This window comes from Acomys minous (assembly GCF_964271855.1).
Source record: "Acomys minous genome assembly, chromosome: 5".
Classification (NCBI taxonomy): domain Eukaryota; kingdom Metazoa; phylum Chordata; class Mammalia; order Rodentia; family Muridae; genus Acomys; species Acomys minous.
This window is the reverse complement of record NC_140494.1, coordinates 26,494,774-26,508,990: the sequence shown is the minus strand read 5'-3', so window position 1 is coordinate 26,508,990 and position 14,217 is coordinate 26,494,774. Positions and strand designations below refer to the sequence as shown.

Genomic DNA, 14,217 nt, shown 5'->3' with positions numbered 1-14,217 from the left:
TTCGGGATGAGGTCTTCACTTCTTCCAAATTACTAAGGATACCAAAGTCACTCTGGTCATGCGCTGAAGATCATGTGCAAGGAAGAGGCAGGGGCTCCATGATGGGGAAGCTGGCATTGGCCACTGAAATCACCCACCACGTTAGAGACTCACATGCTGAGAGCTGTTGTTCTCTGTGTGGGTTGTGTGTACCCCCAGAGTAAACCCCAGGTGTGTCAGATCTGATCTAAGGCCTCCTCCTCCTCTGCTCCCTTGGCTACCTAACTCCCCAGGTGATGTCACTGCTGAACCAGAACTCCCACCCAGTCCTGGGGAATCTTACAATTTGCATTTTTGCTAACCAGCTTCCCTAATTCTTCATCGCTCACACTCTTGGGGAGCTGTCTCAGATGAAATGTTCTAGACTAACCGTGTTCTTGGTGAGCACGTGTGGGTGACGCCCCTCGTTAACTCACCAGGTGTCAGGAGTCAGGTACAACAAGGCAGCTTAGTCTTTTTACCTGTTTTTTTCACTTGGGAAATGCTGCTGTGCTAAAGTTTACAGTGCCATCAGCCTCCTCTTCCCCCTTCTGTGCCTTTTGTACCCAGCGGGTCACAGAGAGCCGAGAGTGCCAGATGACCATTGAGGAGAGGAAGCAGCTCATCACTGTGCGTGAGGAAGCCTGGAAGGCGAAGGGCCGAGGCGCTGCCAACGACTCCACCCAGTTCACCGTCGCAGGGAGAATGGTGAAGAAAGGTCAGAGTCTGTGTGCATACATGCGTCTGTGCGTGCGAGTCTGTGTGCACACGCTTGTCTGTGGAGGTAGAAGGGTGCGTGACAACGCAGCAGAAAGGGCGAAGGTCCTGGTGTTTACGCGGCACGCTGCACTGGTGTGAGTGAGTGGATTTGACGGTTGTGTGGGGCAGTTTCTGCTGCGGGCATCATAGTCACTGCCCTCTTCTGTGTAGGAGGTCTGACTCGGCCTGTCACTACTTCAGAACTCACCTGTTTGGAAACCAAGTGCAGTTGTAGGTTTCGGAAGCAATTGCGGCTCTGCCAAAAATGGAAAAGGAAAAGAAACAATTTTAACCAATTATTTTCCACAACTCATTGTAAATCGTTTCCATCTTCCCATGGCCTGACATACATCGAGACAGGCCTCCCCACCATCCCACAGCCACCAAGGAAGCCTTTGGAAACAGAGGGGTTTTAGCATGAAGGAGTCCCTCTTGTTCTCTGCAAGTCAGTTTCTATGTTCCATTGGCTCTGGCTTTGTAAGCTGTGCCTTACAACGTGCAGGCCTGTGACGGCTGTCTAAAAGGTGTTCTGACTCCAGGGAGGAAGGATGCCCTGCAGATAGATTGCTTACTGCACCAGGGACGTGGGAACCAGAGACACCAGAAATGGAGTGCCAGTGACGTGCCACCCTTATCAATAGTCTCCCGTCATCCATATGCGTGCACCTCCATTTCTCAAGCTACTGTTCTGGAAGTTTCACATACACTTCTGCCATGCACTTCATAAGTTTACTGTTCTTTTTCCTCAACCCTTGCATTCACTCAAGGCATTAGAAAGATGCATGCAGAAGAGAGGGGAAGGGAGGGAGGGCAAGCCTTGCAGGCTGATTTCCTTGACTCTTATTGGAAGAAGTCTTTGAAGCAAACATGTTAACCTTAAGATCATCCAAGGACCTCAGAGGACCATTTTCTCTCTGGATGAAGCAGGACCTGGCTTTTCTTCATGGAATCATGTAACTGTTCAGTCAGGTGTAGCCTTGAGCCCAGTCTCTTACCCCTCACCGCCCCCCCCCCATATTAACAAGAGGCAGGGGTCTGTCTGGGCTCAAATGGGTTAAGGGCAACAGGAACTGAAAGTGAACCAGGGCTCAGTCAGCTCTTCAGCTGCCGGCTCTAACTTGTCTCCCAATGGAAATTTGCTCCATATTTTATTTTAACTTATTTTACTGGCTCATCTGAAGAGTCCTAACTGGGCTCTTCCCATGTGCCTTTGCCCTTGTGCCCAGGCCCCCACACTGCCAGCTTGGATACAGAGGGCTCTGTCCCACAATAAACATTTCTGTTTCTATTTCCCTGCACGAGCTGTGTGTTTTCTCAGTGTTAGTAAGTCATGAGTCTTTATGAGGATAGTATTTTTTTTTTTGCTTTTAATCCAATATAAAAGACCACATCTATTTTTGAACTATTAGTTCTTTTTGATTTGCAATTATCTGGCATATGGTTTTTGTTGACTGCAGAATACAAGTCCCTGTCCCAACCTGACAGCCACAGAGGCGCTCACGTCAGCTCCAGTGGCACATGAGGACAGGGCAGGGTTGTGTTGTCTCTCTCCTGGAGGCTCTGAGACACTTCTGATTTCCCCTGGACATTCTCTCCTTTTATACTCCAATACTGTAGCAACTGGCAAGCCACAAGATCTCCCTAGTATTCTAAAATGGGGGAAAGGGAAGACCCACAGCATATGTGATAAAAGGTGTAAAAATGTTCCTAGGCAGGAGATCCTGTTTTTGTTGCTTCTAGAATTCACTGAAAAAAGCTGTGGGGAGAGCTTTGGTTGTTTTAATACTTTGAAACTTCACCCTATATTCCCTGTTGCATTGTGGGAAAAATCCATAATGCCTCTAGCTGGGAAGGTAGTATCCACTTTCAGGATCCCTTTTGTGCACTGTAGCCTGACTGGCAGCAGGGGGCGCGATAGTACCTGGATTCACCATGCCATATAGAAGAGCAGATTTTGCTAGCCGCTTTGGGACCATCAGCTGAGGCAGTCTAGTTTATTGGCTTTAGGGCCAGCGGAGTCTTCTGATAACTCTCAAGCACCCCTTCAGCAGTGATGACTGTCTTATCTTTTTAACTCCTGATTTTACTTACAGCACTATATTTTAAGAAATCTTACTTTCTCGTGGACATGAACTGTTTGCTGACCTGGTAGTAGAAATGAGTTTTAGAATGTATGCGTGTATATTTGCAAGTTCACGTGTAAGTGAATATTGAGAAGTGTTTGCAGGAAATTGCTCAGAACTTAAGTTTCCAGCCACTTACCTACTGCTGCCTTTTCCCTGCATTTTTGTGCTTTCTTTGCCTCTCCAGCTCACAGGAGGAAGGAGCAGGGCAGCTCCTTTGTCCTTGTGAGTGAGAGTGGCTTATGTGTTCTCTGGTTGTTCTAGGAGAGTACTTAAGAGGGTTATGGCCACTTAAACTTACACATACACACTCACTCACACAAACATATGTGCGCATGCACCGCACAGACACACACATGCACATGTACACACACCTGCACCACACATACACACGCATACACGCACATAAACCACACACATACATACACACATGCACCACACACACCCATATGCACCACACGCATATACACAGACTCGCACTACACACATACATGCACACGCACACATACATAAACACACATACCACACACATACATACACATGCACACACACATGCAGCAAACACACACATGCAGCACACACATGCATACATACACACAAACCACGCACACATGCACACATGCACATGCACACACATGCATACACACACCACGCACATGCACATACACATACATGTGTACCACACACATGCACACACTCACATGCACCACACACATACACACATGCATGCACACACATGCACCACATACACACATGTGCCATACATACCCGCACACATGTACACATGCACCACACAGAGACACACACATACTTCAAAAGACACAGAGAGCAGCAGCAGCTTATTCCGTCCTTTACAGATCCCTCACTTATTCCCCCGCCCCAGTCTCTTCTTCTTGTGTAGGGGTTGGTATCTCTAAACTTTGTTATGTTTTCGTATTTCAACTGAGCGCTCTCTCAGTGCTCAAATTCCCCTTGTCACTTTCCATGCGTCCCTCAGCCTTTGCTTGAGCGAGCACTCCCCACCCTGCATTTGCCTGTCTTTCCTCCGGAAGGGCCAGGCTCTGGCTTAGTCTCCGTACAGTGCTCACAAGCTCACATTGGCATTTGCCTCTGCACAGGCTGGAGAGAACTCTGGTGCCCAGGGCCTCGCTGCCTAGGGTAAGACAGCTGACTCCTAACATCTGTGGGAGATGGTACAAATTAGCCTTTTCCTCTGTGGCCCCTGCCACACCAAAAGGCCTTCAGAGCTCCCACTTATTCCAGTACATTCTGGAAGCCTGTATACTACTCTCGCTCCAGTTACAATGCTGTGGCTATGTCGCCCCATGTCCTCGCTGTTTCTTTTGGAGTGTCAGCTTGCCTGGTGCACAGTGGCAATAGGACAATAGGACAGTCCTAGGTGTGACTGCATTGGGTGGCCGACCTGTGCATACTTGTGTACGCGCTCACACTGTAGGGACATGTGCAGGTTCACTGGGGTCTGTGACCTTCCACCATTAATCTGGAAGATGCTAAATGGTCCCTTGTGTGTTCTGCAGGTCTGGCGTCACCCACAGCCATAACTCCAGTCTCCTCACCTCTGTGCAGTAAATCAAGGGGCACTACCCCGGTCTCCAAACCCTTGGAAGGTATGTCACCCTATCCACAGGGACGTAGGGATCTGCACAGGAGCCTCAGGGGTGATGGCTCACTGGTGGTTTCTACTTATTTAGATATTGAAGCCAGACCTGATATGCAGCTGGAATCAGACCTGAAGCTGGACAGGCTGGAAACCTTCCTAAGGAGGCTGAACAACAAAGGTGGGTGCCAGCAGCCAGAGGGGAGCGTCCCCGTGGTCTCTCAGATCCCCCAAGTGCTAACTTGCAACTTAACTTTTGTGGTTTTGTTTTCCTTGACTTTGTTGTTGTTGTTGTTGTTACTATTGTTGTTCTGTTTTTGAAACGTGGTATCATGTAGACCAGGTTAGCCTTGACCTTGCTTCATAGCCAAGGGCAACCTTGAACTGGTTTCTTCACCCCAAGTCCAGGGATGACAGCCATGTGCCACCGTTGCCACCACTCCAAATGCTACTTCTTACTGCTTTCTCTCTTCAGCCAAGCCTTCTCCTTTCTAGTATACTTTCAGCAATTTATACGCATGCACAAGTAAAAATCTGTTATTATTCTTCAAAAAAATGGAATTATAGGGCGTGAGAGATGGCTCAGAGGTTAAGAGAACTGTCTTTTTCTTCCAAAGGTCCTGAGTTCAGTCCCGGCACCCACATGGTGCCTCACAACCATCTATAATTAGATCTGGTGCCCTCTTCTGGTGTGCAGGCATACCTGTGGGCAGAATATGTAAATAAATAAATCACTTGATAATAGTGTAAATTTGGGATGGCCAGTAGTGCACTTGTTACTGACTCCAAACCCTTGGCATATCATCCAATTCAAGATTTTTTTTTCCTTTATGCTGTAAAGCATTTACTTTACAAATACAAAATTAACCTACTTTTGGATGAGCTTTGAAATGTAGGCATCGCCTGGCAGTGGTGGCACACACCTTTAATCCCAGCATTTGGGACTCAGAGGCAAGAGGATCTCTGTGAGTTCGAGGCCAGCCTGGTCTACAGAGCAAGTTTCAGGGCAGCCGTGGCTACACAGGGATACAAAAAAATAAATAGATAAATAAATAAATAAATAAATAAATAAATAAAGTGTAGGCATCATTTCTGTTAAGGCAAAATATATGTTTTATAATTCCAAATAATTTTTTAAATAAAATTTTAGTAAAAGATAATAATGCAGTAAGTACTTTATTATAATAATTGGTGACACAAAAGGCAGTATGCAGAAATATCCTTTTCTCTCTCATCAAGTATCAGGTACTAGGAGTCCTTACTGTTGACAGTGACCCCTAAAAACTGAAAGTATCACAAACACTGAAACCAGAACTATAAGGATATAATATAATAGTTAATCTAACTGGGTAAACTATATGAACAATGAAATCTGTTCCAACATTGTCTTGGTTTCTGTGGCTTTGATAAATACCATAACCAAAAGTAACTTGGAGAGGAGAGGGTTGGGTTTTGTTTGTTTGTCTTCTTTGTCTTGTTTTGTTGTTTTAATGTTACACCTGGTAGTCCATCATCCAGGGGAATTAGGGAAAGAACCCAAGCAAGGCTGGAACCTAGAGGTAGGACAGATGTGAAGGTCATGGAGAAAAACACTACTTCTTGTCATGTTCCTCCTGCCTTGTTCAGCCTGATTTCTCATGGCACCAACGACCTGCCTGGGGATGGCCCCGCCCACAGCAGGTGGGAGCCTTCCACATCAGCCACAATCCCACAGGCCCATCTAGTTGGGGCTTTTTCTCAACTGATAACCCTCTTTTCTCAAATGACTCTAGCCTGTATCAAATTGAGCTAGCCAACACAATGGAGTAACAGTGATCTGGCCTGTGGTCAGCAGGCAGTGGCCATGACCACCCCAGTGTTTTACCTGCTCTTGGAAATAAAGTTTTATTGGAACACAGCTATGTCCTTTTGTTGACCTGCTGTGCACACCCACTTTTGCACTGTAACCGCAGGATGAGGAATTGCACCATAAGCTGTGTGCTCTTCCCAAGGAAGTCCCAAGTGCATCCTAGGTTGTTGCAGAGAAAGGTTGCAGAAACATGACATGGCTAAGGTTAGCTCCCCTTTAGTACAAATGGGGCAGGTTCACAAAGCCTTGTGTGCCAGTGAGGGCAAGGTCAGCCTGCTTCCTCTCCTGACTACCACTGAGCAGGTGAGATACCTGTGTGAGGAGTAGAGCGTGCTGGGGTGTGGGGGTACACAGAAAAGGGGCTTCGAACCTCACTGTGGTGCTGTCCCCACTCTAGGAATTCCGGGAACTTAAAGTGTTGCAAGGAAAGGCTGCAGTAACTGTCTCTCTAAAGCCCATGGTGTTTCTGCTCCACTATTGATAGTTGCTGGGATGCAGGAAACGGTTCTCACGGTCACCGGCAAATCTGTGAAGGAGGTGATGAAGTTGGATGACGACGAGACTTTTGCCAAATTCTACCGCAGCGTGGACCACAGTATACCCAGAGGTCCTGTGGAGCTGGAGGAGGACTTTGATGTCATTTTCGACCCTTATGCTCCCAAGTGAGTTTCAGAATGGCCCCTTTCATAATGCTCCCCGAGTCCTGTCGCCAGAAACTTCTACCATAGGTATTTGCTCTAGAGCAAGATGCATGTTGCCTCAGGCAGAGAGGGTGTGCATGGTCATCCTACCATACTTGCAGGTCTACTGCCTGTGCCCTGGATGTGTGTGCTGCCTTGAAGGGTGTGGCTGGCTTGCACATCACGCAAACACTGCTTTGTGGTGTCTCATAGTATCACCACTTGGCATCGCCCCACCAGTGTCCCACTGGACACCACTGAACTTACTCATACCTGGATATTCGGATGATAATGAGTTCAGGGCAGCACTATTAGTTACAAAATCAGGAACTATAGGTCCTTTGCTTCCAGCAATGTATAAATTTCGCATGTCCATGAGTTTTCTCTGAGGGGACCATTATAAGAGATGATTAGGTGTTAAGATTCCCTCTGTGGCAGATGCCAGATAAATACTTATGTTGAACTGAGATCAGAAAAAAAAAATAAGGTTGGGGAGGATTCTAGTTCAAACTCAGGCGCACACTGAGTGTACAGCGCCAGTTGCAGCACGGTCTGTCTTAAGGCTGTCTTCCCATATGCTGGCTTCTCTCTTGGTCAGACTGCAACCATAAAGTAAGAACCACCTCTAGCGCCAAATAGACATGCTGCTCAGTCGACCCAGACTCACTTCTCAGTAGATCCTCAGAGTCCAGGCTTCGGTGTTCCAGCCTGGGACATGCGCCCATCCCTCAACCATCCATGTAGTCAAGGGGACCGATGATGCCCGTCAACCAGTGGGGTGAGCTGAGCCCCCAGAGGAAGCCCCATGTAACACCACCAGAAGTAGGGGCACTTGTCCGAGCAAGCTGCCCACTGCACATCTCCGATCTTCCCTCTACAATGATCAGAGCAGCCGTGGCTTCCGAGGGTCAGTTTACCGAGGGTAAAGGCTCCGTAAACTACTGATGCAATGTACTGCTCAGCACATTTCAATCTGCGCAATTCACCTTCTCCGCATCCAGCTGTTGTGGTGAGGGTGCTGTATATAGTTGTGATATGTAGCAGTTTAAACAAATGTGTGTGTGTGTGCTCACACAAACAGTGGTGGTATACAAAGAATGCTTCCTGGCACAAAGACCTAAACACTTGACAGTTGTGCATCACCACAGGAGATCTGCTGGGAGAGCTCATCATTGACACACTTCCCCAGGCTTCTCTACCCAGACTTGGGACAATCTTGGGGACCAGAGATGATGCTGAAGGCCTATTTTATTCTAGTATATTCTTCATAAGTGTGGTGATTTTCCTCAGGGAGTTGGCAGGTTGAGTTAATCCCAGCTGTGGAGGGATTAACTCTGTGCAGAAAAAAAAAAGCTATATGTGAAGAAAAAATTTAGTCTGGAACAAAGAGGATTCAGTGGCCATCTGCTGAGTCCCTGTGACTTTGACCTTGACAGCAGCATGTGTGTGCAGAGGGTCACAGGCGCTCTAACCCAGATGAAATCGGGAAGTAAAAATAATGGAGTCTATTGTCCAAGACCCACAAGATGAGGTGACAGGCTGGGCCACATCTGCTTTGCCGGCAGGTTGACATCTTCCGTGGCAGAACATAAACGCTCCGTCAGGCCCAAGCGCCGAGTCCAGGCTTCCAAGAACCCTCTCAAACTGCTGGCGGCAAGAGACGACCTCCTTCAGGAATACACAGAGCAAAGGCTCAACGTCGCCTTCATGGAATCCAAGCGGATGAAAGTGGAAAAGAGTGAGCGTGGGGAGCAACCGCTCGCTTCCGGGTCTGAGCACTGATAACCTGTTATTTCCCTCTGGTTTGCCTTGTGGGGGCCACTCAGAGAAGCACCCACTCACGCACATGCATGCTGGCCTCGAATTAAAAGATTTCTCACTAAGTTGCTGTTTAAAATTTGCCGTTTTGCTGAATTGGGTCTTGAGATGGAAGTGCTTCTGGATTTCCTAACTCCACCAGTTTTAGGCTCTGGGAAACCCAAGCACAGCAATTCTCCACTGAGTCTTAGTTTAAAAAAAAAAGTTTTAGATTTCCTGTGGTGTCCAAAATCACGTCTTTCCGGCCTTTTAAACCAATGCTTTCAGATTGTTCTGAGAGAGGTGTTGGGGCCGTATGGGGTTGGGTTGGATGGGCGAGGGTGAGGGCACTTGGACTGGAGAGTGAGGTTGCTCCCTTCCTGTACCCTGACCCTGAGCTACACATCTCAGCTTTTATCTGGCCCAGAATGTGGGTTCCACTACTGTCAAATAGGGATTTTCATGGTGGTAATAGTATCCGTAATCTTGATACTTAATTATTACTGTTTTTTTCTGTACTCTTTTATTTTCCTTTTAGCATTCATGAATCAATTTGACAAAGGTTTTTGTTTTGTTTTAAGGGTATTTAGTGGTGGTACATGCCTGCAATTTATAGCACTTGATATAAACACAGGAGAGCCCCAAGTTCCAGGCTAGCCTGGACTACATAGTAAGACCTTATCTCCAAAATTAAGGAAGGAAAGGAGGAAAGTTTCAGGGTGTGGCTTGTGCAATTGGTCCACACTAAAAACCCGGGCTCTTGTGACTACAGCCTTTGGTCTGAGGGCAGAGGACCTCAAAATACCATGTAATTAGTCACTTTGCCCCCCTGAAATGAGCTAAATCACCCCTGCAGGGCGTCACCTTTCTACCCATGAGGACCTTGTCTAAAATGCTTCCCGACATCTCTAACGGGTCAGGGATTGTGGGCGCTCTTGGTAGAATTTAATGCAGTGAGCTTAGCAGCTGGCTGTAGGCTGGGTGGGTGGTTCTGGTCCGTGTCCCTGACTTGGCCTCCTGCAGGGTTCTGTGACACTTGTCACCAGCAGTTGATGTGTTCCACACTGCACTGAATTCTGTACACGGTTATCAAGCGTTGATTAAGCTCCTCAGACTTGAGCCCCAACTAGGAGTCCCCTGTGGTTGCAAACATCAGCGTTCCACTGAGCCTCCTGCCCCACCTCCTTCCCAGTGTCGTCCAATTCCAACTTCTCGGAGGTGACTCTGGCAGGCCTAGCCAGCCGGGAGAACTTCAGCAACATCAGCCTGCGGAGCGTCAACCTGACAGAGCAGAGCTCCAACAACAGCGCTGTGCCCTACAAGAAGCTCATGCTGCTGCAGATTAAAGGTATTCTTCGGCGTGGTCTAGAGAAAGTGCAGCAGCCTGTGGTTTCTGTCTGGCCACTATAGGACTCTCTGCATCTACCCTCTTGTCGCCTGTGAAGTGGGGCAGGCATTCTCTCTGGGCCTCCCTTACTAGGCGCTACACTGCCTCCATCACTGTGGCATCAGGGTCCACGAGGCCAGCAGTGTTCTGCGCATGGGATTTCTAAGAGTTTGGGGATGAGGACACAGAAGTGGCTAAGGAGTAGGAACCAGGTTGGACTCAGCATCTGTTCCTGTTTCCTCTGGCCCAATAGACCATACGCCAACACCACCATGCACTTTAGCAGATGTGCCCTAAGGCTCTAGCATGGGTCTGCATGCCCTTCTCAGCTCTCCCTACTGGGATAAGCCATGACCCATGGCAGCCGGAGTAAGGAAACGCATCCCTGGGAAAGAATGAAGGCAAGGCAGGAGTAGACTAGCCTCGCCCGTCCCGGGTTCCGCTCTCCTGCCCTTTGTCTACAACACATGAGACTTGGAACAACAGCAGGAAGCTAAGGTGGTGAGGGAGGTTGGCTCCATCCCTAAAGGTGTATTTAAAAGATGGGTGGTGGGTGGGGGCCCAGGCTCATTGAGAACCCCTGCTTGAATCCCTGATGCCCACATAAACACCACAGGTGGGTGGGTGTGCCTGTAAGCACAGCATTGTAGGTCCGAGACAGGTAGATCCCAGGAGCATGCCAGCCGCACAGTCTAGGTATGATGGCAAGCTTCAGGTTCAATCTCAAGGGAAGAAAACTACTAGAGTCCTCGTCCGACCCCCCACATACCCATGCATGTGTACACACAGCTGCATGCACTTGTGCATACAACGCACGCACAAAAGGTGGGCGAGGAGCTCTGATGTGGAGATGATAGTAGGAATGTAGTCACAGACTGCTCCAGCTCCAGTGAGTCTCTTAGAAGGGGGTTGAAGGTGCCACAAGGCAGTGCTTTCCCTCCAGGCTGATCCCACCCAGCTGGTCTGTGAGTAACAGCACCTGTGGAAGGCGATCCTGTGGGGAGGCAGGCCAGGCCCTGCAGCACGGCTAAGTGTTAAGCACGGAAAGTAGGCTGTGTGGACAAAGGGCAGCATGAGTGTGAAAGAGGGGGCAGAGTGTCCTTGCCACTCTCCCAAGATGGGAGAACCTCACTACATCCACAGACATGCAGAAATCCAAGGCTTGGGGGCCGCACCTAAGAAGCACAAAGACCTTAGGGCAACGCCAGCTGCTGTTGCTGTCACGTGGTCCGTGTTAATGTGTTAACTTCCACGTCCCGTGGGTCCTGGGAACTTAGGCTGATAGTCAGGAGTCTTTCGAATGGGAGGTGTGTGGCTGCGATGTGTCCATCACGGGCGTCTGCACAGTGCTAAAAGGATTCTCGGGCTTATCCGCAGGAAGAAGACACGTCCAGACGAGACTGGTGGAGCCTCGAGCCTCCTCGCTCAACAGTGGGGACTGCTTCCTCCTGCTCTCTCCTCAGTTCTGCTTCCTGTGGGTAGGAGAGTTCTCCAATGTCATCGAGAAGGCAAAGGTGGGTACCCAAATGCTAAGATGCTTCTGTGACTGTGTCCTTTATACAAGATGGGTTTTCTACTAGCTGGCCCCATGCCAGGCTTCTCAGATACCCTGGGTCTCATTGAAGGAGGAAGGGGCAGGTAGCGTTTTCTTTGCCCGTGTCTCTGAAGAGGCTTCCATGATGTGCTAAAGTGGAGGTCTGTGACCTGCATCTCCAGGTTGAAAGGTCAGGGTCTAAAGCTGACTCCTGGGCACTGATACATGTGTGACATGCCAGTGTGGCCTTCTCAAGGGAATCCCATAGGGGAAGCCCCGGGATAGTGTCCAAAGCCCATGAGTTCTCTGTTGAAGTTCATGCTGAGTGTCATTGCTCCAATGACTTGATACATCTGCTCCCACACAATTACATCTTCTTGGCCGAGAGACGAGCGATGTCCACCACCCTGTGCCTGACTCCTACCCCATGCATTCATTCTCCTCTGGTGGCAGCGCGTGCCCCTTGGTGCAGACCACAATGATCTCGCCTCCCAGCTTGTGCTGTCTTTTTCTTTTGCAGGCATCGGAACTCGCAACGTTAATTCAGACAAAGAGGGAGCTTGGTTGTAGAGCTACGTATATCCAGACCATTGAGGAAGGAATTAACACGCATACTCACGCAGCCAAAGACTTCTGGAAGCTCCTGGGTGGCCAGACCAGTTACCAGTGTAAGAGTTTGCCATATTTTGGGGTGATGAGGCTTGAACATCCTGTCTCCCCAGCCCCACTCCTTACCTGGTCCTCTGAAGCTAACTACTTCCTAATGTCCTGTGTTACCCTGAAGCTGCCGGAGACCCAAAGGAAGATGAGCTCTACGAGACGGCCATCATAGAGACAAACTGTGTCTACCGCCTGACAGACGACAAGCTTGTTCCCGATGATGACTACTGGGGGAAGATTCCGAAGTGCTCCCTGCTGCAGTCCAAAGAGGTACCAGCTCCAAGGATGGAGCACTCTGGCCTGGGCGGGAGTGGTCACTGGTCCCATACTGATTATCACACAGGGCACCTGCTAAAGGATGCTTACTTGCTATTTCAAACCATCACCGCCATCTAAAATACTTTGCAGAAGAGGGTGTGAAACTATGCAAAATAGTTTATGTCTTGAGTTACATAAGATTAAAGTAAATTTTAGTTAGCCCTAAAGTTTCAGGAATGATTAATGTAGGTATATGTAATTACATATAATTAATATAACGTACAGATTTGTCAGGTATTTTTTGTGTCACTCACTATAATAACTATGCACTAACTGCATGTATTTACAATGTCGTTACCTGTCATTATTTCTGAGAGGAAAGGGGAAGACACAACAAGGCATGTATACTCCACTGAGTAGAGGCATATTAGAATTCAGGGCCAGCACAATGGCTCGGTGAGTACAGACCTCGCTGCCAACCCTTTAAACTTGAGTTCAGTTCCCAGGCCCCACATGGTGGATGGAAAAAACCAGCTCCTTTGAATCATTCTCTGACTTTCTTGGGTTTACATGAACACCACACGCGCACACACACACATACACACACACACACACACACACACACACACCAATAAGTAAATAAATGATGAATAAATGAATGATGGTCTTCTAGAAGTCACAGAATTTTCTTTTTTTAACTTTATTTTTATGTGTATGGGTGTGTTGCTTGCATGCACGTGTCCATACGAGATACATGCACTGCCCACAGGGTCAGAGGAGGACATCAGATCCTCTGGTACTGGAGTTACAGACCACTGTGAGCCCCCATGTGGGTTCTGGGGATTGAACCTGGGTCCTCTAGAAGAGCAGTAAATGTTGTTCACCACTGAGCCCCCCTCTCCATCCCATAGTTTCTTTTCTTGCCCCTTCCGGCCATTCTGACTTTTGACTTCAGACCTTTCATTTACACTTCACACACATACACAGAGTAAATGTAATTTTTAAACTTTTAGTAAATATAAAGGAAGTAACCCCTAGGGCTTACAGGATAAGTAAAATAAGTCATACATAGAAAGAAAAGTATTGTGTGATCTCACCTATATGTGGAATGACTCTTGGTATGTTACTCAGCATGCAGCTACAGCGAATCAGCTGCTGCTGCTGGGGACCCTGCAAATGTAGAGATCTTACCTGCTCCTGCCTCTTAGACAGCAGAAGGCAGGAGTGAGCAGCAGCCAAAGGGACGGTTGTGTCAGTCACTGCGCTGGTACAATCACCTTAGTACCCATCTGTATCCCAGAGTCCCACTGTACACCTTATGGATACATTCAAATATATAATGATATATTTAATGATGGTATTTTATATATATTTAAATAGGAATAAAAGTCACAGAAAAATAATTTTAAGAAGAAATGAAATGGACCGTAGTTGAGAGTTAAAACAGAATTTAGAGTGCTGGAAATGAAGGCAGGAATAAGAAGGCAGTATGTTCACTCAGCAAACACTTAGCATTTAAGCCCCTAATGTAAGG

The 14,217-nt window shown here is 47.9% G+C and overlaps 1 protein-coding gene across 18 annotated transcripts in view; it reads left to right on the top strand.

Annotated features, from left to right (window-relative positions):
* Positions 1-14,217, top strand: part of SVIL (supervillin) — a 201,622-nt gene that overhangs the window by 167,209 nt on the left and 20,196 nt on the right. For all 18 annotated transcript variants that reach the window (XM_084782155.1, XM_084782171.1, XM_084782157.1 and 15 more), the window contains 9 exons: positions 589-736; positions 4,439-4,528; positions 4,613-4,699; positions 6,852-7,029; positions 8,613-8,785; positions 10,037-10,192; positions 11,609-11,745; positions 12,286-12,433; positions 12,550-12,695. In XM_084782155.1, the coding sequence (XP_084638281.1) occupies positions 589-736; positions 4,439-4,528; positions 4,613-4,699; positions 6,852-7,029; positions 8,613-8,785; positions 10,037-10,192; positions 11,609-11,745; positions 12,286-12,433; positions 12,550-12,695 (1,263 nt within the window). The remainder of the gene's footprint in view (positions 1-588; positions 737-4,438; positions 4,529-4,612; positions 4,700-6,851; positions 7,030-8,612; positions 8,786-10,036; positions 10,193-11,608; positions 11,746-12,285; positions 12,434-12,549; positions 12,696-14,217) is intronic.